This window comes from Varanus komodoensis, unplaced genomic scaffold, assembly GCF_004798865.1.
Source record: "Varanus komodoensis strain SLA01 unplaced genomic scaffold, ASM479886v1 scaffold1, whole genome shotgun sequence".
NCBI classification, from domain to species: domain Eukaryota; kingdom Metazoa; phylum Chordata; class Lepidosauria; order Squamata; family Varanidae; genus Varanus; species Varanus komodoensis.
In genome coordinates, this window is record NW_025335268.1 from 59711061 (window position 1) to 59725473 (window position 14413).

The window sequence follows — 14413 nt, forward strand, 5'->3', positions numbered from 1 at the left end:
GAACCGGTCAACTTCAGCCTCTTCAGCACCAGTGGTTGGGGCATAGACTTGGACTATTGTGATGTTGAATGGTTTTCCTTGGATTCGAACTGAGATCATTCTGTCATTTTGGAGATTCTATCCCAGTACTGCTTTTCCTACTCTTTTATTGACTATGAAAGCTACTCCACTCTTCTGAGGGATTCTTGCCCACAATAGTATACCTGATGGTCATCTGAATTAAATTCACCCATTCCTGTCCATTTTAGTTCACTGATTCCTAAGATGTTATTGTTCAGTCTTGTCATCTCTTGTTTGACCACGTCCAGCTTGCCTTGATTCATGGATCTTACGTTCCAGGTTCCTATGGAATATAGCTCTTTGCAGCATCGGACTTTCCTTTCACCTTCAGATACATCGGCAACTGAGTGTCCTTGCGGCTTTGACCCAGTCGCTTCATTCTTTCTGGTACTACTAGTACTAGCCCTCCGCTCTTCCCCAGTAGCATATTGGACACCTTCCGACCTGAGGGGCTCATCTTCCGGCGTCATATCTTTTTGCCTTTTGGTACTGTCTATGGGGTTTTCATGGCAAAGATACTGGAGTGGGCTGCCATTTCCTTCTCCAGTGGATCTCATTTTGTCAGAGCTCTCTGCTATGACCTGTCCGTCTTGGGTGGCCCTGCACAGAATAGCTCATAGCTTCATTGAGCTACACAAGCCCCTTCGCCACGACAAGGCAGTGATCCATGAAAAGGGATGACAAGTTAAATTTTTGCAAATCTTCCTGTAAGTTGGAAAGCGAAGGTGCTGTCTGCAAAGGCAACAAAGTGGAAGAATAAATTGACAAGTTTCTTTTCAAGACACAATAGAGAGTGGATACAGTTTATGAAGACTGACTGGTGTTTTCCCTGTTCTTGCCAGGTGCTCCTAGACCTTTCTTACAAAATGTACTTGAGCCAGTCTGCTAGATTCAGTCTCACAAGCCACCCTGAAAACAACCCAGCCACAAGCCACGAGTTCTCAGGGTAGCTTGTGCGTGGTTAACAAACCACACTGAAGAAAATGTCCTAGACTAAGATTCACAAGAAACCTGGAACAAACAAGTCTGACAACCCACTGTGGGTTGTTGTGTTATTGTGAACAGTTTGACTGTGTTATTTGACATAGGGTTGTTTGCTTGTTTGTTTGCGTGGGGTCTTCTGGAAGCTTCTTTAGATATTTGTTTTAATAGGGAAGTAATCAGTAAATAGTTTAAACAAATAAATGTGCTTTCTTCTTGTGTTTTCACTGTAACAATTATATGCATAGGTGACTTGTACAGCCTCCATACTTCTTGAGGGAGAAATACCGCAGGTGGTTGCCTTGGGGTTGCTAATATATAAATGGGCTTCTTTTCTTGGAATAGCTGACTGTAGCAGCCGTATGAGCCAATCATGGTCACTCGCTGGTAATGTTCTAGACTGCATGCAGGGAGGGGCAAAAGGCCATATCCATACATATGCACCGCTGTGTGACACATTTCATCTTTGGCAGGGTGTGCACTTTTCATCATCTGGGCAACACTTTTCCGTTGTGCTCTGGATATAATGATTTGGAATTCAGTATTCCTTATTATCAACCTTCTGCACTGTATATATTTGCTATACAAGAGAAGACCGGTATGTACAACTAAATTACTGATATATTGCTCAATGACTGTGCTCTGGTGTTGTTTCTAACATGTCTGTAAGGTGCTCATTGGCAGATCCCTTATGATTAATGTACATCTTTCTGTATATACACAATAGTTTTGCTTCTCTTCGTTTTTAGTTTCCCTTTTAAAAAATACTGTGTTTTATGGAGTCTAATATTTTGGGGGGTACCTGGACCGATGCCTTCAGCTGTTCATTTTTCATGGCCTACAGTCTCAGTTCAGGCTGAATCCAGCGTACACAAAGCAGAAGGAACCATTGTCAGAAGTAGTCTGCTACTCAGTTTCACTGATCGGTATCTCCATGGATACCTCCACTGGACCCCTTTGTCACTGGAGGGTAGCCAACTGCATACACCCCTTCGCCTTTTTTAGAGACTTGTTGAGAGAGCTGGTGCTATTTTCTAACATGCAGTCAGGATTGTGCATATTTACACAAATGGGGCAGAAATCATCGAAGGAAACATGGAAACAGTTCAAAGCTGGAAGTCTCTGGAGTGATTTGGCATTTCTGCATGGTGTGCCATACCATGTTGGACTAGTTGTAGGCAAAACAACCCATGGTGTGTCTGAGAGACAGTTAGCCTCCCTTGCAGATTCTTGGCTACGTTCCCCAGTTGTACTTGTGCAAGTACCTTTAAAAACGCACAGATATTAAAAAATAATGAGGGAGAGGAGAAATAGTATTATAAAATAATAGAGTTGGATGGGTCTATAAGGCCATGAATTACTTTCAATGTGGGAGAACCCCACAGCCTTCCTAGGTAATTTGTTCCTTTTCCATACTGCTCTAACAGTCAGGAAGTTTTTCCTGATGCAACTTGAGCCTGTTATTCTATATCCTGCACTCTGGCATGATTGAGAATGGATTCTGTCCCACCTTTGTGTGACAGTCTTTCAGAAATGCTATCATGTCTCCCCTTGGCTTTCTTTGGTTCAGGCTAAACATACACAGTTCTTTCAATCTTTCCTCATAGGGCTTTGTTTATAGTCCTCTGATCATCTTTGTTGCCCTCCTCTGAACTTTTCCCAGTTTGCCACATTTGTTTGAAGTGTGGTGCTCAGAACTGGAAACAGTACTCGAGATAGAACCTAACTAGTGCCAAGTAGAGGAACACCAGTACCTCACATGATTTGGAAGTGCTGTTACTATTAATGCAGGCCAAAATAGCATTGGCTGGTTGACGGGCTGGCCAGCCGGCCGGCCTACCCACCTATTTTCAGCCACATCATGTTGTTGGCTCATATTCAGCTTGTGATCTACAATAATTCCAAGATCCTTCTTGCTTGTATTGTTGAGCCAAGTATCCCCCAACTTGTAACTGTATTCAGCTGCGTTGTCCCTGTTAATTTCCATTCTGTTGTTTTCAGCCCAGTGTTCCAGTCTATCACGATCACTTTGAATTTTGTTCCTCCTTTTCAAGGTATTAGCTGTCCAGCTCAGTTTAGTGTCAACTGCAAATCTGATGCACGTTCTCTGCACTTGCTCATCCAAATCATTAATAAAAATGCTGAAGTGCACTGGGCCCAGGACTGACCCCTGCAGTGTCCCATGTGATATTTCTCCCCAGTCCAAGGCAGTCTTTGGGTCTGATTCTGTAGCCAACTGTGGATTCACCTAAGAGTTCTTCCGATGATGAAGTCTGGCAAACCTGGACAGCTGCTCCCAGTGTCACTGGGGCACTTCGAAGAGCCTGTCCCTAGCTGTCAGCTTTTGCGATGTCAAAGAAATAAAAATCCTATTTGTTTAGCTGGTGCTCAAACCTTTCCTGTTTTTGCTCTCCTCATATCCACTTTCTCTTCTCTCTGCAAACATCACTGGTATCTTGCTCAAGCTTCCAGGGATTTTTGGAATTGCTAGGATGAAACAGTATTTTTGGCTATATTGTTTCAGGAGGATGTTTAGATTTAGCCAACTTTCCACCCTCTTTCTTGTTTTGGTAGATAAAAGAGCATAGAATATTAGTTTCACTTTTCTTAGTAGCAATGTCTTATGATGGGCTGGCATGCCTCAGCTCATCTATTGAGTTCAGGTATGATCTGAGCTGGATACTTCCTGATTCATACCTGAGTCTCTTAAGGTGCAGTTGAATACACGTTTAGACAAGAAAGGGCTAATGACCACAAAAGGCTGGCTGGTACTTTCTGCAAGTTGTGGGAATTTTTTCTGTCTCAGTGTGCATACATAGGATTGGACCCTTAGTCATGTTTTCCTGTGTGACACCAGAAAAAGAAGTAATTCAGGGAAAAGAGGAACTATCCCAGTCTGTTTATTGCAATAGAATCCTGCTTGTGTCTATATCTTTCTAAGTATATTGTATTTTTGTTTGCAGCTATGAATGTGGTATCAAAATGGAACAACGTTTCATTTTCCTTTTTTTTAAAGCATGATTGCAGCAAACAGTTTTTGTTAACTGACTGTTTGGGGGAAATGTCCACAAGAGATGCCAGTGGCAAGGTCCTAAATGTACAATGTTAGAAAGACCATAAACACTGACTCATTTGATAAAATGCTCATCTGGAGCTAGTAGTTACTCCCATATCTGAGTTCCTCTGGTATCTCCTGACTTAAATTTGTCCAGTAGTGTTTCTTTGAACAGGAAAAAATGCTCCTTCAAACTCTTACGTAGGTAAAAGCACATGTTAGACATAGAGTTGTGGGGTAGCCCGCTCGTCACCTTTTTTGACACTACTGTGGAATGAGGGGTTACTTATTTGCCTGTATCTATGTGTTTATGGAAGAAGGGATCATTTGTAGCATTTCAGTTTTAACTGAAACAAGATTTTGTCTTAAAACATCTCACTTCAGCCTTTTTATGATTATGTTCCAGATAAAGATAGACAAAGAACTCAGTAGTCTGTATAAGAGAATGTTTGAACCACTCCACGTGCCTCCAGAGCTGTTCCAAAGACTGACGGGACAATTCTGCAATATCCAGACACTAAAAACTGGACAAGCATATGCTGCAGAGGATAAAACATCAGTGGATGATCGATTAAGTATTCTGCTAAAAGGAAAGTATGTACTTGAAGTAGGTTGAAGAAGAGCTATTCTTTGTACATTTTAATTGGGGAAAAAAAGAAAAGCAGGGCTGAAAGACTGTAGTATATATAGGTTAGGTCCCAGATTCTGCCTCTTGCAGACAGAAGATCACCTTCTGTGCATAGAAAGTTTTTGATCCAGTGACAAAATCTTGCTGGTACAACGGAAGAGGAAGAAATGATCTTTATTTATCCCATGCCCACACCCTTATTCCCTATGCTTCCCCAGATCCTCTGGGGAGGACTCTCTGAAACAGAGAAGAAGGTGGTGCTGGGGGCCACCGATGGAGAGGGGAGTTTGTCCAGATTGCCGCCACTTCTGCTTTGGGGAACATAGTGACCGGGTACAGATGCCATGTCGTGAGCCCCAGCATCTACAGGCACCAGATTGCGTAGGCTATCTTACTTGGGCTAAGCAACTTTCACATAAGCCTAAAGCAGACCATAGATTAAATGAAGGTTCTTTTAATCCTCACATAACCACACTTACAAGGTTCACATGATAGAACAACCCATGAGCAGAACATGGGTGGTCACACTGTGGTGCACTTTTGCATCATGTGAACAGCCTCGAAAACATGATATTTATTATTTATTTATTTAGGGAACTTCTATGCCGCCCCATTCACCGAAGCCTCGGGGCAGCTCACAAACATAAATAAATAACATCGTATAAAACAATATAATTTAACAGTATAAATTAAGTCGCCCTGGCCAAAGAATAAAATAAATAATACTAACAATTAAAATAACGTTTAAATAAAAAAGTCTTCGCCTGGCGCCGAAAAACAAATAATGACGGCGCCAGGCGGATATGCGGCATCGTGCTGGCAACTGTCTATTAGTCTGATGGCATTGCCCTCGTCATCCCTCCCACACCTCTGTACCACTCCAAAGTGTGTTGCAGAGAGTTTTCCTGCAACGTTGGAGCAGATCTTGGGGACATGTAAGGGAGTCCAGTGGTGGGAGATGAAATCATCTCTTCCCAGTGTTGCAGATTATATATTGCCATAGGATACTCTTATTGGACACCACTGAATTCCGCTGAAGCAATTCTGCTGCTGTTACTGGGGAAAAAAGCTGGATCCAGTTCATTAACTTTCATTGGCTTCCATTGTGCTTTCATTTGTAATTATATCGACTAACTTCTTAATTCAGTGAGTTTTGTCTGCCTGCGGGTCAAGGCAAAGTTTGGTTCTAGGGACATTTCATTGTCACCTGTTTCGTAAATGTCTAAGCTTTACTGATTTTTAAATGTGCGTGTGTGTGTGTGTGTACATGTATCTGATAAAAATCTGATTGAGTTTATGGAGTGACAGTTTGATGCCACCTGTACCCAAGGCACCTGTTGTAAAGGCAGACTACTTTAAGCAAGTGGTAACTTTTATTGTGCTCTTTGCTGCTTAAGCCACTTGCTTATTCCTGCCTCTCCCACCTCACCGTGCCACTGCACTCTGCAATGCGCCTTGTGTGCCTTAATTTCATAGCCCTTCACATCGCTTCTCCAGGGACTGCTCAGAAGTGTTAGATTATGTGTTTGGTTGACATTAAGGTTCGGTCTCAACTCTCTACATTTGATAACGATGTGAGTAGCATCCACCCTGGGGAGAAGAGAGTCCAGCCTGAATGCTAGAGAGAGGTTGATTCAGAAGTAGCTGCCAGATTGAACAAATGAAAATACAGAGCAAGATGGTTCCATAGAATTAGCTGTTGCATCTACTTTTTACTTTCATTTACTTTTTACTGACTCTTCCTCAAGTTCTTATTCAATAAGCTAGTGCACCTGAACAGTTTTGAGATAAGTAAACTTTATTTACATTTTCTAGACAATCCTGAATTGCAGTGAAAGTGTACAAGACTTCTGTCTCTTTTCAAAATGCTGTGTTTGTTTCCAAGAGAGATTCTCACTGGTCTCAAGAATTTGGCTAAAACAAGAGAAGTTAAGTGTGGGTGAACATGATAGAATACTAGCTTTTCTTGCTTATTTGTAAATGTGATGGTAAAATAGATTTAGTCTCGTTTCACTTAGAAGTGAAGCCTCGACTAGTTACGCAGAAACTAGAAACATGTTGACATACAGTTCTGTGAGCAGACTGCTTCTTAATGGTGGCTTTATTTTTGCAATACTTCCCTTGAATCACAGGTCTTTCATGTTAGTGAGAAGCAAGATAATTCTGCTCAGGATGTATACTTGAATCAGTATCCCAATGCTGTGTCCTAGTTTCAAAACCTGGTTCTAGAGTTAAGGGTTGGTGAGCCTTGGCTTCAATTAAGCTCAGGACAAAAACATGGCAAACTAATGGTTATACTGAACTAACAATTATGTAAACACGAATGAAGTTCAGTTGGTTCAATTAGTTTCTTTCTGTCTCTCAAGATTATCTGGCTTTAACTGAATGCTGCTGGAATTTTTCAGAATGAACCAAGTGATGTGTAATGAGAGGCTGTGTATAAATTGAATTGTTTCCAGGGTCGAGGGTTTATAAGGACAGCAGTTATGTTACATTACTTCATGCTAGGGAGTGGCTGAACTTAGGCCTGCAGTCTGCATTCATTGTGAAGTAAGGTCATAGTGTTATTAACCAGGCCAGTAGTTCTGCAGATGGACTCTGCACTTCAGTATTAATATTATTTCCAGAATACAGTGAGGTAGACAGAGTACAGTGAGCATGAGTGATAATTTGACGAAAACCCTCCAGTGAGAACGGCTTACATACTCTTTCCCTGCCTGGTATCTCTGTGAAGTGAGCACCTGGCTTAAGCCAGTAAGCAGAGACCTGCAGCCCACTCTGCTGATTTGTGCTGCTTGGATTCACTGTGTAGATTCACTGTAGTCTGTAGTTCACACACTATTCACTACAGTGTAGTGTGGAATGTACAGTATACTGTACATTCCACTGTACAGTGTAGTGATTCACTGTAGATTCACTGTGGACTGCACTGTAGTCATCTGTGGCAGTGGGGCAAAACTAGTACTATACTTTGGGGTCCCATTCCCCCCCACAACTTTAGCCTGCACATTTACCACTCTTGGTTTTTTTGTGGTGCAGAAGCATATCTGAACTGAGGTTAGAGCTAACCACAATTACCTTTAACCAAGGTTTGCTGATATCTTTTACCCTGAGAGGAAACTGGTTGACAACACTAAGTGATTAATAACCGTTAACCCTGCACCATGGCTGGGTCCAAGCCTGAAGGAATTGGTGCCTCTGCAGCTCTCCAGGGCATCTTGCAATTTTCGAACTGTGATTAGCAGGTCACGTATTTCATATGTACCATGCCTCGTGGACAATAGCTTCACTCCAGCCATTCCTGAAGTTGAATGAAGAGATATAAGCAGGAGTGGCAGATAATTAACTGCCCCAGATCACGAAAGTGATCCGGATGCTTCAGTTAGTCCAAAATAGAGCAGCCAGGTTGTTAACAGGGACTGGCAGATATGCTCACATAACACCAGTCCTTTACCATCTACACTGGCTACCAATTGGAAGTCCAGGCCCAATTTAAGGTGTTGGTGATAATCTATGAAGCCCTAAACGGTTTAGGACCTGGTTATCTGAAGGAGCGTCTTCTTCCCTATGTGCCCACCCACGCTTTAAGATCTGGATCGGAGGTCTTTCTTCGAGAGCCTTCTAGGAAAGAGATAAGGAGAGTTGCTACCTGGAGGAGGGCCTTCTCTGTGGTGGTGCCTCAGCTGTGAAACATGCTCTCCAGAAAGCTGCGCCAGGCACCGACACTTTATTCTTTTTTGGTGTCAGGCCAAAACCTTTTTATTTTCCCATTATTTTAAGATACAATTTTTTATTTTAGTTGGGTTTTTATTATAGATATTATGCAGTCCCTTTGTTGCTGGACCATCCTGAGACTCTCATGTATAGGACAGGGTATAAAAGCTTTAAATAAGTAAATAATAAAAGTCATGTGGATTAACTTATGGATTAAATTATGACTCTACCATAGATTACTGTTTTGTAGTACTGATTAAATAGTTTACAACACAGATGTTATGAAATGATTTTAATAAATATTTTTATCATCAGAATGAAGGTCTCCTATCGAGGGCATTTCCTGCATAATATTTACCCCTGTGCCTTTATAGATTCTCCTGAATACCGATCAACTCAGATGAATCGAGGCGAGACGTTCCAGGTATGGGACTGTTCTATAGGGTGAGAATAGAATATGAGGTAAAATTCACTGATGAAGAAAATAGGGGGGTTAACAAAATTTTATGAGTGGCAATGAATTGTCAATTTTCTTGACTAACTTTATTTAGACAGGCTTTTAAAGCTTTAATGTTGGAACATAAAAACTTTATTATTCCCAATACAAAATATCTGTGTTGTGTTATTTACTAGCAGCTGTGAAATCATAACTTTTTATATTTAATATATTTTAAAGGCTTAATAATGTAAGGTATTGGAAAAGATAATCAGGTCAAACTGTTGTTGGAAGAAGCAAAGAAAAAGAAAATATTGACAATTAAAAGTTACTGGGATGTTCCTATTCCCTCCTTATGTATTTTATAGTGCTTTTGCTTATTGAGAAAATGTATTTGTAAGTGAATCTTACTGTTGGCTTAATATTGGAATATCTCTTAAAGATACATTCATTGTTTTCATAAGGCTGGTGATGGTTTTAGCCTTAAATTATAATTGTCCTGAGAGGAACACTGAAAGCAGGACAAAAGGGGGTATAGAACAGAGAACCAACATATTTTATACTTTAAATCATAAGGGAAATTCAGAAATCCATTAGTGTTTTTTCCCCTTTTTCTTCATCAGGGCAAAGCTGAGAGAAACAGCATTTGTTAATATTGGGCTTACCCCAGCCAGAGAACACAGAGATGGAAAACCAGTGGGAAAGGGATCAGGATGTGATAAAGTCAACAAGGCGACAAATAATAGGGAGGTTTTTTGTTTATGGAGGAACGGGGTGGGGGGCTTTTCCTTCTGAGTGCTGTTATTAGGGAATGACTGCTTGTCATCTCATACTCCCCTTCGGCTTTGCACTCTTACGTACTCTTTCAGAAACATGCCAGACCTTTTGAGCAAGAGACGACAGTGAGCAAAAGTGATGTTTCTGTATCTATGCCAGGAAATTTGTGCCCTTCAGCCCTATACCTGTAGTTCAATCACCACTCTTCACGGACCCCTTTTTAAAGAGAGCTGAAAGTGGCCGAAAATGATTGCCCACTTCCAGCCTAAGTGAAGATGGTGCTGAGGCTTGGCAGCTGTACAAGTGAAAGGGAGGTAGAGTAAGCAGTGGCTTGAAAAGCACCTGCTTGAGGGCATGGTAGATGGATGAGGTCATTTGTGGGGAAAACCTAATTTGTGGACTCACTACGCTGTTCATGGGGAAAGTATCCCAGGAACGGCTCTTTGAAGCAAAGTGACGGTGGGCCATGTGGTCAGATTTTCAAAACCACGCTTGGAATTTGTTTTGAAGTAGCCACCCAAATCTTGGGTTGCAGCTTTCCAGCAACTTTAGAATTGTAAGTGTTGTGAATATCCAGTAGCTATTTGATAGTAAAACAGAAACAGCAGTCTGGTACAGAGTCTAAAATTAGTGATCAGTGTAATTTGTTCCAGCTGACTGGGCCTAATGCCAAGGAAAGATAGTTATCAAGACAGATTCATCTCTGCTCTTGAAGTCAGTTATTGGAGACTTGCCCCGTTGCTAATGCCGTCTTTTCTCTGGGCATTGATTTGTTCTGTGCTGAGAGGGAATATCATCACTGCTGAATTTTTAAAAGGAGTAATTCACAGTATCCCCATCCTGCAAGTCAGCTTAAGTTCCAGCAAAACAAGCAGTGAACAAGAGAAGAGCTGCGTGTTCATTTCCACCTGAAGCTACATGTCACACATTGCTGGGTACTAACCGCTCAAACTTTTGGCATCAAATCCTGAACGTTCTGGTTGCTTAGCTCTTGTTTAGGTCAGGTTTCACTTACATTTGAATGAAAAATAGCCATGTTTTAATTGACTGCTAAACATTTCTCTCAAGCTACTCTTTCTAAATGTATCCTGTGGAAATATGGAAAATGCACATAAAATGTGCTAGTGCATGTGCTTCCTAATATGCTTGTATCTTGGCCATACAGTCTCTTGCTTTAACCTCATTTCAAAAGTAGCACATCCATCATTTATTTTCTGTAAAGATCGCTGACTATGTATTTCATACAGAAAGTGAGGGTGGAGGCAGGTGGGTTTTGTTTGGTGCACTGGTGCCACCTGCTGGACACAAGCTTGCATTGTTTTGAATAAACCAAAACCCTATTGTTTTTCTGTTATGGTTGTTTACCTTAAGTTCCAGTGAAACCATATAGAATCTATCTACAGATATTAAGAGTACGGGGAGAAATCTGGATGTTTAAATTAGTTTGAATCTTTCTTTTTCTTTTTTAAAGGTGACCTACTATCTTCACAGTTAAGCCTGCAGAGAATCAGGGAAGGCACCAGGATAGATCTGGTTGTCTTCAAACAGTGAAGCTTTATGTTTGTACTCAGAGCAGCTTTTTGCAACCTGAAATCCCAGCATGGCCATCACCTGTGCTTAACTGGAAATTATGGGAGTGGAGGACCTCAGCTTGGGGAAGGTTTTTCTAGAGTGCTGTGCCAAAAGTTGGGCCTGGACTATTTCTCTTTTAATTCCTCATCCTGAAATAGCTTTCTTTATAGGGTGCTTTTGAAACAAACAGAAATGGATTTGGAAAGCAAGTTTCCCAGATGTTCCTCACAACTTCTTGGAAAACCTGGGGAACCTGTTGGCCACAGCGCGTCACTGAGTTAAGAACATTCAGATTTGCATTGGTGGTGTGCTGTTTCATGGGAGAAAGAGCAGTTGCATCATTGCTTTTTGGACATCCAAACTGATTGTGCCGGGGGCAATGACACCCACTTAATTTCAAGACTGTGTTCTTTTCCTTAGGTCTCCATTACTGCTGATGATAACTGCAAATTTTTGTGCTGGTCCAGAGAGAGACTTGCATATTTCCTGGAATCTGAGCCATTTCTATTTGAAATATTTAAGTATCTTATTGGAAAGGATATTACAAACAAGCTGTACTCATTAAATGACCCAACTCTGAATGATAAGGTAAGCTATTTCCTCTCAAGTGCTATTTTGCTGCTGTAGTGCTGTGCTTTGTTGTGATCACTTTTTAAAAGCTTCCATTTCCATGACACTCAAGTATATAATTCTTCTAAATGCTCATTTGTAACTTTTCTTTAAACATAGTGGTGATGAATTAAATTTAAAACCAAAGGTGATATATGTACAACTGCTAGATGTTTGAGACTGACAGGGAATTGACGTTTCTGGAGACATCTGGATATAACCTATCAGTCAATGGCATGCTGAGCTTGATGAGGTCCTACTGTCATGCAATATAGTTTATAGAAATCTTTCATTGACACCTAGTTTTGTAACTAATTTGCTGTTCTTACAACCAACTCATAATTGTAGGCTTACTTGTACATATTCCCAAGTACTTAATTCCAGCTTTTGCTGCCTTTGCAGGCCAGAAGGGCAGCTGCATTGCAAGGGTTCCCAGTTGTATAGAGGAGATCTCATGAGTATAGCTGAATATGTTTCTAGTTATTGAAATTCATGTGTATAAAATACCTATCCAGTCTTGAAAAGTCACAATTACTAGCTGGTCCCAGTATGTGGAGAAGGAGCACGTTTAGTTTGATTAGTATCTCTCAGCCTGAGTTGCCCCACAAGGCTGATGTGAAAAAACTCACTGAAGCAATGCATGCTCTGCTCTGAACTCCTTGGATGTGGGGAAATGAACATGAACAAATTGTTCTTTTGATGATGGAGAATTCATAATAACATTTCTCTTTACAGACATCCCAGAAAATAGACAGGCAACCCAGTCTGTGCTCACAGCTCTCTGTCATGCAGATGAGGAACAGCATGGCTAGCTCAAGTGATGGCGAAGAGGGCTTGCAGAATTTTCTTCGTGGGACTTCCACTGCCTCCTCCCTTCGTGAGTCATTAACCAACCAGTCAACATGTCCAGGCATTTTTGAACATCTTCATTAGTTGCAAAGATCATGTTGCCTTTGGGGAACCAGCAGGAAAGGGTTTCATAAAAGCATTCATAGAATATCTCACCAGTATTTTTTAAAGTTCAGCTTCTGTTTGGGCTGTCTAGATCACATTACTGTGATTAGGTATTTTGAATGTGTGTGCATGATAAGGTTAGTCCTCACAGTGAACCATCACAGATCAAACACCACAGACCATTTTTTTAAATATGTGCACAGCCCTATTTAGCTATATATTTGTTCAGGCTTCTCAGGATGGAGAAGTTACGTCTTAGCACTGTTAGTTATCCAATACAGCATGTGAGTCGGAATCCCCCAACACACAAACACACTGAGTACAGAACATTTGCTGATCTGTACAGGAGCAATTGACTATGCCAGCTGGAAAAATTTTATGTCGAAAGAAGTGGGTGCGTTATCATTTTTTTGGGTCAATTTTGAATCAGAGATGCTAGAGCAAATTAGATTGGTTTAGAGACTCAAGCTACTGATATAGCCATATGTGTGTTTAATTACCCATCAACAAACCTAACTCTGTTTTTATGTGAATAATATAATCATCAAGTTTTCTGTATAGAGTGAATTGTGGAGTGAATCCTTTGCAGCTTCATGTTTTCTGTTGATAGCCTTACATATTAACCAACATTTTCCCCAGAAGGTTTTAAATCAGTCTTTAGAAATTATTACTTTATAGAAGTAGCTAATTAGTTTTGCAAAACTTGATGAAAATGTTAACGCAGAAAACTACCCACAAACATAGAAACGTAGAAACAGAGCGAGTCAAAAGGGGCCTCCCGGGCCATCTAGACTGACCTCCAGCAGCAGCCGGCTCCGCTCACGACATGCCCACCATGTGGACATCCAGCCTATCCTTGAACACCCGCACCGATGGGGCCTCAACGACGGCCTCAACATGTGAGCACTTCTGAAGAGAGCAGCACTTTAAGTAGTGCTAGTGATCCCTTACGTGGTTTCAGCATTACAAAATCACATCGGGCTGGAATATTAACATGATGGTGAACCCACTGCTAGACTGTTACATTTCTTATTCTTCCCAGTCATTTCCTTTTGGCTTGCAACTACTTCTCTCAGATCAACTTTGTACATTATAATACAAAGCAACCTGTAATCGCAAGGTCCTCACTCTTCCTCTTGCCACACTTCTCGGCATCATCTGTAGTAGAACTTCCATATCTCCTGCTGCTGGTTGTGGGGACAACTCAGAACAGATTGGAAATGTTTCTGTTTTGAGAAATACAGACAAACATGCAGCCCAAAAAGTTTAGACGGCACCTGCCCTTGTTGCTTTGTTCCATAACATCAGAAGGTTAGAATATTTAAAATAGTCACTGTATCCCAAGGACAGCCTCCTTTAGCATTTGATGTCCTCCAAATGTTTTGGATGTTAAGCCAAGTCATGGCCAATGACCAAACTGCTGGGAGTGGTGGTCCAAAGCATCTGGAAGACAGTGTTGGACATGGATGAATGTGACAGCAAGCATATTCGATCTGTGCCTCCGGGCAGCATTGTGTGTGAGGAGGAAGTAGCCCTTTTCTAGGTGTTTGAATGTAAGACAAACGTAAAGGGCCAGATCTGATCCTGAACTGTTTGGTTAACAGAGAAGGAAGCCTGGCTGGCTTTA

The 14413-nt window shown here is 41.2% G+C and overlaps 1 protein-coding gene across 5 annotated transcripts in view; it reads left to right on the forward strand.

The window, feature by feature from the left end:
* Positions 1-14413, forward strand: part of BVES (blood vessel epicardial substance) — a 63045-nt gene that overhangs the window by 44531 nt on the left and 4101 nt on the right. For all 5 annotated transcript variants that reach the window (XM_044427242.1, XM_044427226.1, XM_044427203.1 and 2 more), the window contains 5 exons: positions 1515-1639; positions 4503-4690; positions 8754-8862; positions 11644-11811; positions 12568-12709. In XM_044427242.1, the coding sequence (XP_044283177.1) occupies positions 1515-1639; positions 4503-4690; positions 8754-8862; positions 11644-11811; positions 12568-12709 (732 nt within the window). The remainder of the gene's footprint in view (positions 1-1514; positions 1640-4502; positions 4691-8753; positions 8863-11643; positions 11812-12567; positions 12710-14413) is intronic.